General features: G+C 43.8%; 1 protein-coding gene across 1 annotated transcript in view; it reads right to left on the bottom strand.

The window, feature by feature from the left end:
- The window catches only part of LOC138769436 (uncharacterized), a 60126-nt gene that overhangs the window by 26746 nt on the left and 18991 nt on the right, over positions 1 to 14389 (bottom strand). Inside the window, exons 14-18 of the mRNA XM_069947920.1 lie at positions 13305 to 13450; positions 12687 to 12814; positions 10742 to 10889; positions 4349 to 4481; positions 4089 to 4244 (exon numbers count right to left, since the gene is read on the bottom strand). Of these exons, the coding sequence (XP_069804021.1) occupies positions 4089 to 4244; positions 4349 to 4481; positions 10742 to 10889; positions 12687 to 12814; positions 13305 to 13450 (711 nt within the window). The remainder of the gene's footprint in view (positions 1 to 4088; positions 4245 to 4348; positions 4482 to 10741; positions 10890 to 12686; positions 12815 to 13304; positions 13451 to 14389) is intronic.

The raw sequence follows: 14389 nt of genomic DNA, 5'->3' as shown, positions 1-14389 counted from the left end.
TGGAGAGGGGAGGGGGGAGGAGGGGGATTAGTCGGCAGCAAAGAGCAGAGAACAAAGGATTACACAGTGGGAGCTGGGTGAAAGCCGGTAATCAGAGGTCAGAGAGGTCAGCGATGTAGCTGTAAATTAACTCTTTGTTGTCCTGTTTTGGTGCTCATCTCCCTCAACCCCTCCCCTCTCCATAGGAGAACCATGAAGACAGGGGGGGGAGCTTCAAACTGCTTTTTGATCTAAAAATGCATTTTTCGGCTAACAAACTCATTACAAAGTTTCTTAAAATCGCCTGTACTATTGATTTCTCTCTGTCAGAGAGAATAAGTGTTACAAGGGCCTCTTTGCTCTCCTGGTGCCGTAATGGGCTTTGTGACCGTCACATCTCCATACCGACAATCATACTGTTATAGGAAACTGCAGCTGAACCTCCATGAGAACATGGTTCCTTCACATGTCACCCACTGGGAGCCAACCAGTCAGATCTCTTTACTGGTGCATTTTAGGACTGTTTTCCCTATCATCAGTACAAAGACTGGAGGAAAAAAACATTGGGGGAGATTTATCAAACATGGTGTAAAGTGAAACTGGCTCAGTTGCCCCTAGCAGCCAATCAGATTCCACCTTTCAATTTCCAAAGAGTCTGTGAGGAATGAGAGGTGGAATCTGATTGGTTGCTAGGGGCAACTGGGCCAGTTTCACTTTACACCATGTTTGATAAATCTCCCCCATACTATATATCTATTATCCCCAAATTTTTTTTTTTGTACTAACATTAGAAAGGGGGACCTGCCCAGACCATTACCGAATATAAGAGACTGTTATTACAAGGGCTTGTAATGAATTTCTACTGCCAAGTAAAGGGGGCACTCAGGAGAATGTACTCAGCCCAGAGGTCTCACTCCTGCCAACATAATAGCACTGGGCGACGGCAAGCACTACAACTACCAGCATACTACCACCATTCACTTGACCCAGGGCCATCACACAATCAGGGTTGCACAATGCACATAGATGATGAATAGATAGATATGTGCTCTCTCTCTCTCTCTCTCTCTCTCTCTCTCTATATATATATATATATATATATATATATATATATATATATATATACACATTAGAGAGAGAGAGATATGATAGATAGATAGATAGATAGATAGATAGATAGATAGATAGATAGATAGACAGAAATAGAGCAGCTGCTTTGTTTCTGTGTGATTCTAGAACATTCCATCCATGGTAACAGATACTGTAATGTTATGTCCTAGCAGAAATAGAATCTTGCCTGGGATGATGTGTCCTGATGTTCTACACAATATGTGTATGCAGGGAGCTATACGGTATAAAGGCCTTTTTTCCATTTACTTTGAAACAAATATAATCATACATGAAACAAGCGGAAAAAACGCAGCATGAGGACACAACAGGGAAGGGATCTGCACATTGTTCTCTGTAACAACCTGAGAGCAGAAATTTCATTACAGCAAACCATAGACAATGCAGGGAAACTCATAGATGTGTTCTAACATGAGCCTTAAAGGGACAATACATATAAAGGAGAAGACCACCCAATAACTTTATGACCTGAACGGTTGAATCCGTATGTAACTACATTACATTATACTACACAGCTTATATTACCCCCTGTACTGCAGGGCAGAACTGTACTCACAATACATGTCATTGATGGAAACAAGGCCAATGTGAAGAAATCAAGCAACCAGGGAGCACTGTAAGTCTGCAGAATAGTGAGTGCAGCTCTGGGGTATAATCAGTGGCGGATTAAATGTACTCTGGGCCCCGGGCTGTCCACCCAACCTGGCCGCCCCCCAGTCAATTCGCCCACATTATAATCTGCTACTGCTTCCCCCCCCCCCCCCCCCCACTGTCCCCAATAAACACTGCCTGCCTCCCCTCCCTGCTGGCCCCAATAAACATAATGTTTGGTCCCTTGCTGCTACCCCCAGTAAGCATTGCCCACCCCACCTCCACTGCCCCCAATAAACATATCGCCACCTCACCTGGTCCCCTGATGTTGCACCCCCAAGGTCACAGCAGCACAGAGGATGTCAGGAGAGGAGGGTGCTGATCTTATAGGAGAGGTCCAAGCAGCACAGAGGATGTCAGGAGAAGAGGGTGCTGATCTTATAGGATAGGTCTGAGCAGCACAGAGGATGTCAGGAGAGGAGGGTGTTGATCTATAGGGGAGGTCCCAGCAGCACAGAGGATGTCAGGAGAGGAGGGTGCTAATCCTATAGGAGATAGTCCCCCTTTATAGATGGTCTCCCTCTTTCCCCCCTTATAGATGGTCCCCCTCTTTCCCCCCTTATAGATGGTCCCCCTCTTCTCCCCTCTATAGATGGTCCCCCTCTTTCCCCCCTTATAGATGGTCTCCCTCTTTCCCCCCTTATAGATGGTCCCCCTCTTTCCCCCCTTATAGATGGTCCCCCTCTTCTCCCCTCTATAGATGGTCCCCCTCTTTCCCCCCTTATAGATGGTCCCCCTCTTCTCCCCTCATAGATGGTCCCCCTCTTTCCCCCCTTATAGATGGTCCCCCTCTTCCCCCCTCTATAGATGGTCCCCCTCTTTCCCCCCTTATAGATGGTCCCCCTCTTCCCCCCTTATAGCTGGTCCCCCTCTTTCCCCCCTTATAGCTGGTCCTCCTTTCCCCCCTTATAGATGGTCCCCCTCTTCCCCCCTTATAGCTGGTCCCCCTCTCCCCCCTTATGGATAGTCCCCCTCTCCCCCCCTCCCTTATAGATGGTCCCCCTCTCCCCCCTCCCTTTATAGATGGTCCCCCTCTTTCCCCCCCTTTATAGCTGCCCCCCCCCTTTATAGATGCCCCCCCCCCCTTTATAGATGCCCCCCCAGTGAGTAAATAACACAAAAATAACAAAATATAACTCAGCTACCCTGCGTTCCCCCGTCGATCCTCTCTCCGGCTGCCTCAGTCTGATGCGCGGCTGCTGGGGGTGTCCGGTCCTCTCCCCGGCAGCGCGCGCATCACACAGCTCCTAGTGCCGCCTGGGCCCTGACTTCCGGTACGTGCGCTCCCAGTACCGGAAGACAGGGCCCCAGGCGGCACTAGGAGCTGTGTGATGCGCGCGCTGCCGGGGAGAGGACCGGACACCCCCGGCAGCCGCGCATCAGACGGAGGCAGCCGGAGATTCTTGTGACCGCAAGCGAAACAATGCTTGCGGTCACAAGAGTGCAGTGGCGGGGGGGCCTCCCGGGCGGCATTATAATGTGGGCAGCAAGGCATGGGCCCCGGGCGGCCGCCCAAATCGCCTACATTATAATCCGCCATTGGGTATAATACAGGATGTAACTCAGGATCAGTACAGGATAAATAATGTAATGTATGTACACAGTGACCCCACCAGCAGAATAGTGAGTGCAGCTCTGGGGTATAATACAGGATGTAACTCAGGATCAGTACAGGATAAATAATGTAATGTATGTACACAGTGACCCCACCAGCAGAATAGTGAGTGCAGCTCTGGGGTATAATACAGGATGTAACTCAGGATCAGTACAGGATAAATAATGTAATGTATATACACAGTGACCCCACCAGCAGAATAGTGAGTGCAGCTCTGGGGTAAAATACAGGATGTAACTCAGGATCAGTACAGGATAAGTAATGTAATGTATATACACAGTGACCCCACCAGCAGAATAGTGAGTGCAGCTCTGGGGTGTAATACAGGATGTAACTCAGGATCAGTACAGGATAAGTAATGTAATGTATGTACACAGTGACCCCACCAGCAGAATAGTGAGTGCAGCTCTGGGGTATAATACAGGATGTAACTCAGGATCAGTACAGGATAAGTAATGTAATGTATATACACAGTGACCCCACCAGCAGAATAGTGAGTGCAGCTCTGGGGTGTAATACAGGATGTAACTCAGGATCAGTACAGGATAAGTAATGTAATGTATGTACACAGTGACCCCACCAGCAGAATAGTGAGTGCAGCTCTGGGGTATAATACAGGATGTAACTCAGGATCAGTACAGGATAAGTAATGTAATGTATGTACACAGTGACCCCACCAGCAGAATAGTGACTGCAGCATGTTACATTCCATTACCGTTTGATGATATGCTGAGCTGAAACAGAACAACGTCCCCCTCTTTGAGGCACAGGATAGGATTGGGTATTCCGGGTACAGATGCTGGGTCAGTTGATGTGAGGCCCTGATGTGCAGCTCGTGGTTTTCTTGGTGTTGGCAATGACCATGACTCTCCTAAAATAATTAGTTGTTTTTCATAATGTATTTTCAGATACAGCGTTACTTATAACAAACTAATACTCAAAAAGACACTTTATAAAGGATAATTTTCTTCTGACCTGCAAGAAATGGCTCAATGACCTGTGCGCTGGAAAGAAGGACACCAAACACACCACTAGGACTGAACAACACAAGGTGGACTTGCTCACTGCTCCACACGTGGTGATCAGGACCCAGGACATTTGTCACCTCCTGAGAGAGAGACAGGGTAAACTTTAGCTGTATTTCCAGGAAAAAACTGCGAGAAGAAAAAATATGTGTTGCACTCTTTTTTTTTTTTTTTTTCTTTTAAGTAGAACAGATTTGTCAGGAACCGGGCACCAGATTTGTCAGGAACCGGGCTTTGTGTGCCTTTATTTCATACATAAATCATCTGTGAATCTGGTACTTCATGTCTCATATCCTTAAGGAAACATTGTTTTATTTAGTTTTTGGTCAGACAGTCATTAACATAGGAAAATCACTTGCTTTGGCCCTGCACTGTGGATGTTTACACATTGACCCAGATTTAACAATCAGACAGGGACAAAAATTTGTCAAAACTCAGCTTTAATTTTACCAAAGCAATCTAAGAAATGAAAGCTGAGCTGTGATTGATTGATTGATTGATTGATTGCTACAGGCAAATAAGACACAGATTATCTGACAGATTATTTGCCAAAGATTTGAAGCCAAAGCCAGGAATGGATTTGAAAAGAGGAAAAATCTCAGGCTTTCCTCTATGATCTGATCTCTGTTTATAGTCTGTTCCGGGTTTTGGCTTTAAATCTTTGGCAGATGAGCTGTGAGATAATCTTTCTGTGTAAACGGACCCATATGGTGCGTTTACACAGAGAGATTTATCTGTCAGATTTTTGAAGCCAAAACCAGGAACAGACTATAAACAGAGAACAGGTAATAAGGGAAAGATTGAGATTTCTTCTGTTCTCAAATCCATTCCTGGTTTTGGCTTCCAAAATCTGTCAGATAAATCTGTCTGTGTAAACGCACCATTCGACTGATAAATCTGGGCCAATGTGCTTGACAAAATAAATGAACATTACAAATGTCTGCATTATTAGATTAGTTACATTGTGTTTGTCCATAATTAAGCCTTATTTTGTCTCTTGCACTGTGGATGTTTACTCAATGTGCTCAGTAAAAGATATGATACGATCTGCTATTAGTTGAGCTCGTCCTATTAAATGAAGCAATTTTTAACGATTAAAAACGATCACAAACTAGATTGTTCATCGTTAACCTGAAATCGTTCACCATATAACATGAACGATAGTCGTTAGTTACGCTTGCTACTACAATGAATTAGTCCATCTGTTCCCAGCAAATGAAGGAACAATGTGGAATTACTCTGAATAATTCGCAAATGAATGCGGAATTACAGCGGACGAATGCGGAATTACAGCAAAGAAATTAACAACGATTAACAATGATTTCGGTTTCAGCACCTAAGGAGCAATGAACATTTTCTCATTGGTCGTTTGATCGTTCCCTGCATTTATACGAAACAATTATCGTTTAAATTCAAACAATATAAGGAGAAATTGCACGATAATCGTCCCGTGTAATAGGGCTCTTATGTAGTCATAATTATGGGCAAACACAGTATAACTAAACTAAGCACACTGAGCAAACCTCAACAGTGCAGGGAAAAAAGTAAGTGGAATCATTTTGGGATTCTTCACTCACACTGTCTGATTGTTCTCCAAGTCAGAATTATAGCCAAACACTCAGCCAATCAGATCACATTAGTAGTCAATGCAGTAACTGTAGAAAGTTCACTTACTTTTTGTCCTTGCACAGTGGACATTTATTTAAAGTGCACAATATAAGATAAAAATGAATGAAACATACTTACCTGTCCACGCTCCTGTGCTGAGCACCATGCATGCCGCTTCTGGCTTTTCTGTTGTCAGGACTGGTTAGCCAAATAGAGAGCAGGGACACCTGACACCTGCTGACTGTTCGATCTGCTCATGGTTGGTTTGGCCATTAGTATATGGAGCTCTTCCGACCAACCACCAACAGATGATGTTAGTAGAGATTGGCCTGATGAAAAATCAACACCCAACCCCTTTGTTCTCTGGCTGCAGCTTAACCCTCTTCTCCCCATAGAAAAAACTGGAACACTTGGCCATGTTAACCATTTCTGTGTATGGAGGAAACGGCTGCTTCTCATCCACCCTCCTGCCACTACAATGGTACAATTGTCTGTGTGCTATTAGTGTACTTATTTTGATACATTGTGTTTGTCTACAATTGTGAACAATCAGACTACATAATAGTGATCGATGCAAAAAATCTATTCTTCTTCCTGCCTTTTGGATGTTGATACTGTGTGATCTCTAAAACAAAAGGAACAGTACAACTGTGTGTTATTCATGTTGGCCACATTGTGTTTGCCTATTACTGTGAACAATCAGATCACATTTTATTAGAATTCAATGCAAAAATCCAGGTCATTCCAAAGATTTCTCCCTGCACCATGGACATTTACACAATTTGTACACTTTTTCCTTGGGTCATGCTTCATTTTAGTGGTGTAGAATCTTAAGGATAAAACTGTACATTTACACTTATGTCGTTAATTTACTGGTACACCTTTCCGGAGCTAAAAAATATATAGGCTGCTATTTCCTCCTGTCACCTTCACAGACATTGCCTGGGAGGCTACTTCAAAGATTAAAAGCAGCTGCACCTCAATGACTAGAGGAGCATTTCTATTCCCCTTCTATAGGTAAGCATGCACCCCATTTCTATTAGGCTGGATCCTCTTATTTACAGCCCCTGGAGAACCAGAATCTACAAATACAAGCTTCATCTTTTCTGTATTTTTCAATGGACAGCAAACAAATCCAGGCGAAAACCCAGATAAAAGATCTTCAGCACAGAGCGGAGTGTCATAAAGGTAAAGTACCAGCAGAAAGGTTCAGCTCTTCAGCCGTTGGTGTACCTGCTCCACAGATCATTGCTGCTTTCTCAGAAACAATATATATGTGCAGGAACAGGCGGCTTGTGCTTGTTATAGATGTACGGCACAGGAGTGAAGCCTTCTAAGAAATCCAGATGAATCATGGCAGGAAACTTTCTCACCTGTGGCCCTGGTTTTTTTCCTCTCATTAACTCAATGTCAAACCAGTGGATCAGTATTATGAGCTTCTTCTAAAGCTTCTCCTAGACTCCTTCAAGACCAAGACATTTCAATGCTTCAGAAACACAATTATTATTATTTTTTTTGTTTATTGCTGACCTAAAATAATCGTCAATATTCATGTGTTCATAATGTACTGTATGAGAACTAAAACAGGGAAAAAAAACCTATTTTATTTGCTTGCACAGTTTGTGCTTAAAGTGACACTGTCACCTCCTTTTGTGCATTCTGACATCTCTACACAGGTGTACAGGGTAAATTTAGCGGTTTTTAGACCTTATTTTATAACATACGTCATGGTGCTTGTTCAAGTAAAAAGTTATCTTTTATCAACTGCAGATTGTGTTAAGCGCCACTTAGCCCCGCCAACAACGCCACAGTTGGCCACGCCCCCTCACCAGCCATTGGAACAGGCTGGCCGAAAGGTCTATACCCCACCCCCTTTACGTCGACTAACCAATGGGCGTCAACGGGGCCAACGGTTGTGGGCGGAGCTAAGTGGCGCTAATGTCGCCAGGCCACGCCCACTTAATACAATCTGCAGTTGATAAAAGGACACTTTTTACTTAAACAAAAACCCTGACGTATGATATGAAATAAGGTATGAAAAGCGCTAAATTTACCCTTTACACCTGTGTAGAGATGTCAGAATGCACAAAGGGGGTGACAGTGTCACTTTAAGGAGTACTCAGTGATTTTAACATTTTACACGTTATTATATTATTAATTATTATAGTATCATATTATTTTATCATTATTATATTATTATTATAGTTTATTATTATCATCATACATATGGATGTATATGTGTTCACATCAGTGTTCTCCAAACCTGTGGCTCTCCAACTCTTGTAAAACTACAACTCCCATGATGTCCTGACCGCCTTAAGCTGCAAAACGTGCCTTATGTTTTCATTATTAGGTTACACACACACACACACACCGTATACACAGCAGATACGCAGCAAAAACGCAGCAGATCTGCAGCAGATTTGATGGTGCAGATTTGATGCTGTGTTCAGTTATTTAGATCTAATCTGCTGTGTATTTGTTGTGTATTTGCTGCGTATCGCAGCAGTAAATACACTGCGTATACGGTGTGTGTGTGTTTATACCCTAAGGGTCAGTTTACACAGAAAGATTATCTGCCAAAGATTTGAAGCCAAAGCCAGGAATGGATTTGAAAAGAGGAAAAATCTCAGGCTTTCCTTTATGACCTGATCTCTGTTTATAGTCTGTTTCTGGCTTTGGCTTCAAATCTTTGGCAGATAATCTTTTTTGTGTAAATGGACTCTAGGGTTCTTCAATTGCTGCACAACTACTTTTCCTATTTTGTTGGCCGTGATGGGAATTGTAGTTTTGCAATAGTCAAAGTTTGGAGAATACTAGGGGGTAATAAATAAAATTACATGCACCAATTTTGTAGTGATTTTTCTACCAAAACAATTGGTGCATGTTATGGTGCGTTTATACGGAGAGATTTATCTGACAGATAAATTATTATTTTCATTATTAATTATTATTCCTTTTTTATTTATTTATTTTTTTAAGCCATTGTATTTGTGTTACAATTGTTCTTCTAAATGCCAAGGCCCCTACTTTTAGGCTAGTTTCACAATGTGAGCTTTGCAGGGACATCTAGTGCAATACTCAGCACTGCAGTCAGTGGGTTTTCATTCCGCTGTGAGAACGTAGTCACTGCTCACTTAACCCCTTAGCTACCGGGCTTTAAACAAGCTCATTTTTCATACTTTACCTGCCCGCGCTCCCGCCAGCTTCTCCGGGTCACTGATGTCCTGCACGTCCAGCTTAGTGCGCTGTCCCTCCGCAGCCAGGCCCCTATAGCTGCATTATGTTGCAGATATTCCCTACAACAATGGGGGCCTGGTGTTCACTGTGTGCAGAACGCATTTCCAATGCTTATGCAGAAACGCAGCCCCAGAGATTGACGCACTCTGGTCTACAAGTTCTGAAGTAGGAGTGTATTATGGGCAATGGAGTACATTTATGGATTTCATTTACCATTGTTGCTGGTTTCCCTCACGTGTTTGTGCCCTCTTCTCTAGCCAGATTTACTAACGTGGCGTGCATCCCTAGGTAGACGTGGTGCATGTTGGTTAGGTTTAGGTGTACACCATTTTCCATCTACATTTCAGGTTCGGTGAAGTAGGTTAGCTCCCTTTTACATTGGTTTCATCTTTGTTAAGGCCAAGTTCACACTGCTTAAACAGTCTGTTTAATATATATATTATATGGGAAAAAATAGATGCAATTTTGCGCAATCCATTTGGATCAGTTTTTTCATTGACTTTGAATTATTATTTAAAAAAAAAAAAAAGATTGTAACATTTTTTTTTTTTTTAAGCATGCAGAAAAACGTGGTTGACCATGTACATTAGAAGTAACCATTGAAAAATGGATCATATAAACGGGATGCAATATCGCAGTGTGAACCCAGCCTTAGTAAATGTGGTTCCTGACTTGTCCGAACCTTAGACACCCCTTTATCGGAGACAATTAATGTTGTGGCGACCAAGTCGGATACCACTCTTTATTTCCCTGAGTTTATTTTGTACATCTGTCAGCTTCTCTGTGTGCCAAGTAATAAGGTGCATGACCACATTGTATATCTCGGCCAATGTCTTCCTAGTCGAAGTAGCTAATATTGGGACAGTATAGATTGCACACACACAATTTTGGGCTTTTTTTAAGCTATAAGCTTTTGGTTTGTTTGTTTTTTTCTGCCATTTTTGAAGCTCTTAATATGGCTGGAAAAAAAAAATTCGGTCAGTTTTATGACTGCCCTTTACAACTTAATGGGACAGAAATACATGCACCTGCTGCTGGAAATGATTTGCAGTACTAGAAACTACTACAAAAATATACCCATAAGGTCACTTTAAATGGAATACATTTTACAGATGGATGTCGCCACCTGGTGGCCATAGTGTGTATGACATTTAAAAAAAAAATTATTGTGGAAGAACTGGGTGAAACAATGTAACTTGTGATTTTCTGGGTAACAAAGAGGGATTACAAGTCATCTGTTGTTTGTCAATGTTTCCCAATGGTTTGAAGCGATTACTATGATCATAATGAACCTCTATGAAAAGATTACATGTTTCATTTTAGACAATTTAGTAGGAATATTTGACCAGGTGGAAAACATTAAGTTCTTGTTTACAGATACATGATAGTGGATTTGTAGCCATTTGTTTCAAGCAAACATCTATTGACAGCACAGATATCATGTGATACAGAACCTTACTAAACCAACATGACATCCTCTCCTAATCCCACCTACCAGATATCTGCTTCTCCTCTTCTCAGGCTCTTCAATGTATAGCTGAAACTGCATGTTGGATCCAAAGCTCATAGATATCCGAGGCGCCTTCATAAGGCAGAAGCGATCACACAGCTCCTCAGCTGAGACATAATGTAGACAGTGGCACCTGAGGAGGACAACATGGTCACCAGCCTGGCATTACACAGGTAATATAAGTGACTATGTTCATTCCGCAGTGTGCACGTACCCTTATACCCCAGAGCTGGACTCACTATTCTGCTGGTGGGGTCACTGTGTACATACATTACATTACAGTACTGATCCTGAGTTACAACCTGTATTATTATACTCCAGAGCTGCACTCATATTCTGCTGGTGGAGTCACTCTGTCAGGTGTCACACCAAGCGCTGGGAGCTGTGATTTTCTGCTCCAGCCACTAGGTGTCTCACTCTCCCCTGTGCACAGCTGCAGTGTGCATGATGGTTTAGTCTAATGGTCCTTTCACACGGAGCAATAATTTGCGTTTTTTTGATAACGATCAGTGTTTCGATGGAACGATGAATCGTTTGAAAAATTCGTTATTACGATCATTTTAAGATCGCTGAAACCCATCTCACACATAGGTTGAATCGTTGAAAGAGTCATTAGATGAAGCGATCTGCTAATTTTCAGCGAATGACCAACGACGATTTTAGAACATGTTGAAAGATGAACAACGATTTAGCGCTCATCGCCTGATCGTACGCTGTGTTTACATGAGCTGATTATCGCTCAAATGTGATCGTTATCGTGAAATCGTTACGATATTTGCTCCATGTAAAGAAACCATAATTGTGTTATGGTGCATTTAAACAGAGTGATTAATCTGACAGATTTTTGAAGCCAACGCCAGGAATGGATTTGAAAAGAGGTTAGATTCCAGTCTTTCTTTTATGACCTGCTCTCTAGGCATAGTCTGTTGCTGACTTTGACTTCAAAAATCTGTCAGATAAATCTCTGTGTAAAAGCAACATTATGTTGTCCAATCACAGGTGCAGGCACTCTAGACTTTCTTCTCTCTTCCGGTCACATGCCCTATATAGGATAGGGGTTTTCCTGTCAAAGGGCAGACTAGGTTTTGCCCTAGTTGAGTACAATTCAGTTCAGTGTGAAGTCTAAAACCACTAGTATGCAGTGCTAAGCTTTAGAAGTGAGGTAACTGTGAGCAGCAACAACCCTTGTCTTCACCTGGGATTCTTCTAAAAAGACAGGACAGTCACCCCCTAAAGGAAAGGAAGAGGGACTGATCCCCAGTAAGACAAAGCTGCTAACTGCCGACGTATCTTACTGACAACATGCATTCACTTGGGGGAATCCTCAGTGGGAGCTACACCTACAGACAGAGACCTGGGACTTGTACTACCCTACCTGGCGGTCTCCGAGTTGGTGGGTCAATCATCCATGGAAAGTCCATATATACGCGAGTATGAGAATTTCTTTTTCCAAGTATCTACACTACACTATAGGAGTGGGGTTGCCTTTCTATAGGTCGCCTTGATTTACTTCCCTGCCTGCATAGAGATATTGATGATCTAGCAATCACTTGGGCAGAGCCCCCCCCCCCCCCCCCCCCCCCCCGCATTTCCCCACCCCACCCCCACCCACCCGCTCATACCTGCTCGCACGTGTAACAGCGCTGGCAGCGAGCAGGGAACAAGGAACAAACAGATATCTGACCAATTTATCTGACAGATTTTTGAAGCCAAAGCCAAGAGTGAATTTGAAAAGAGGAGAAATCTCAGTCTTTCCTTTAAGACCTGTTCTCTGTTTATAGTCTGTTCCTGGTTTTGGCTTTAAAAATCTGTCAGATAAATTGGTCAATTAAATTGTGTGTAAACGCAGCCTTAGCTTACCCATTGTCTTAGCTTACACACCCTCCCCCACCCATTTCATAGTAAATCCATACAAATGAAGGAGACTGACATTCCCAGCTCTGTGCTGAGCTCTCCACCCTGAAGACCACAGGCCGGGGTACAGTCGTGATGCTGCGGGGATACACACTTCCTGGTAGATGCGAGGCGCACCTCAGCACTAGAGCAGCGGTCTTCCACCTGCACAGAAACACGGTACATAGAGGAGGATTACAGGAGAAATAGACCGTGGTAGAGAAAAGAGGAGGAGGATGAAGGAACGCTAAATACCCATGGTGGCATCATGCTGGGCACACATCTGCCTGTACTGTGCACTGTACCAATGGTAGCATCATACTGGGCACACATCTGCCTGTACTGTGCACTGTACCCATGGTGGCACCATACTGGGCACACATCTGCCTGTACTGTGCACTGTACCAATGGTAGCATCATACTGGGCACACATCTGCCTGTACTGTGCACTGTACCCATGGTGGCACCATACTGGGCACACATCTGCCTGTACTGTGCACTGTACCAATGGTAGCATCATACTGGGCACACATCTGCCTGTAATGTGAGCTGTACCCATGGTGGCATCATGCTGGGTACACATGTGCCTGTACTGTGCACTGTACCCATGGTGGCACCATACTGGGCACACATCTGCCTGGACTTTGCGCTGTACCTGGGGCTGACAGTCTAAGTCGCTGTTGCTGTCTGATCTCGGTTGCTCTCGGCTGTCATAAAACACGAACCCAGCCTGGCAGATGCAGGAGCCATCAGATTCCTGGAATGAGCGGTTCAGTCCCCGGCAGACGCAGCTCCTAGAACCTTAAGGCCATTCCCAATGGAAAGAACATCAGGTTCATTACATTATAGAAACCACTGTAAAAACGTATATAAATAAGCGATAAAGGAATGCCTAGGATGGCCAACATGATACCCAGGACTCCATCCCTGCCTAATCCTGGAACGACCACAACAACAATCATATCGGCTGTTACTATAGTTATATGTGCACAGTAAATAGAAGTTATCGCAACCTACAGAACTCCAGGCAACACTGGGACTTAGCGTCGCTCGGTCTCCAGTCCAGGAAGAGGAACACTTTAATGTTCACACCCTAAGGATTTCACAACTCCATCCTGACAGAACCCGCTGCCATTCTCCAGGTTATTCCAGTAAGTGCAGAGGAAAAAACATTGCTCAGAATAATAAAACCACTGTAAGGGCTGTGGATCAGGTCCATTGGATTACAATGGGGTGATCCATGTAGGGAGCTAATAGCACCTAGAAATATACATAAAGACAGATACAAACTCTGTACGATGGAGGCCTAAAGGACACGCTGGCATCCATCTGACTATTGGACCCCTATGGACAGGGTCGGCGCCAGCATCCAGCTTACTTGGGGTCCAAAGCGTCTCTTGGGGCCCAACAGTGGTGGATTATAATGTGGGGGGTTCAGGCAGCCGACCGAGGCCTGGGGCTTGTAGGGTTATTAACTAAAGAGGAATACACTGCGAACCATATACTGAGTGGGCGCCATCTACTAAAGGGAATCTACACAGGGGACCATGGACTAAAAAGGGACTAAACAGGGGGCCATGGACTAAATGGGGACTACACAGTACAACTAACGGGTAGAAGATGGCCCCCTAAGGGGAAGTTGCCACATGATTTACTCCACAAAGGGGCTCGCTGAGGCTCTGTCGCCCAAGGCCCCACAAAAACCTGGAGCAGACCTTGCCTACGGAGATGTTACATGGG

Source organism: Dendropsophus ebraccatus, chromosome 12 (assembly GCF_027789765.1).
Source record: "Dendropsophus ebraccatus isolate aDenEbr1 chromosome 12, aDenEbr1.pat, whole genome shotgun sequence".
Classification (NCBI taxonomy): domain Eukaryota; kingdom Metazoa; phylum Chordata; class Amphibia; order Anura; family Hylidae; genus Dendropsophus; species Dendropsophus ebraccatus.
This window is presented reverse-complemented; position numbering and strand designations above follow the sequence as displayed.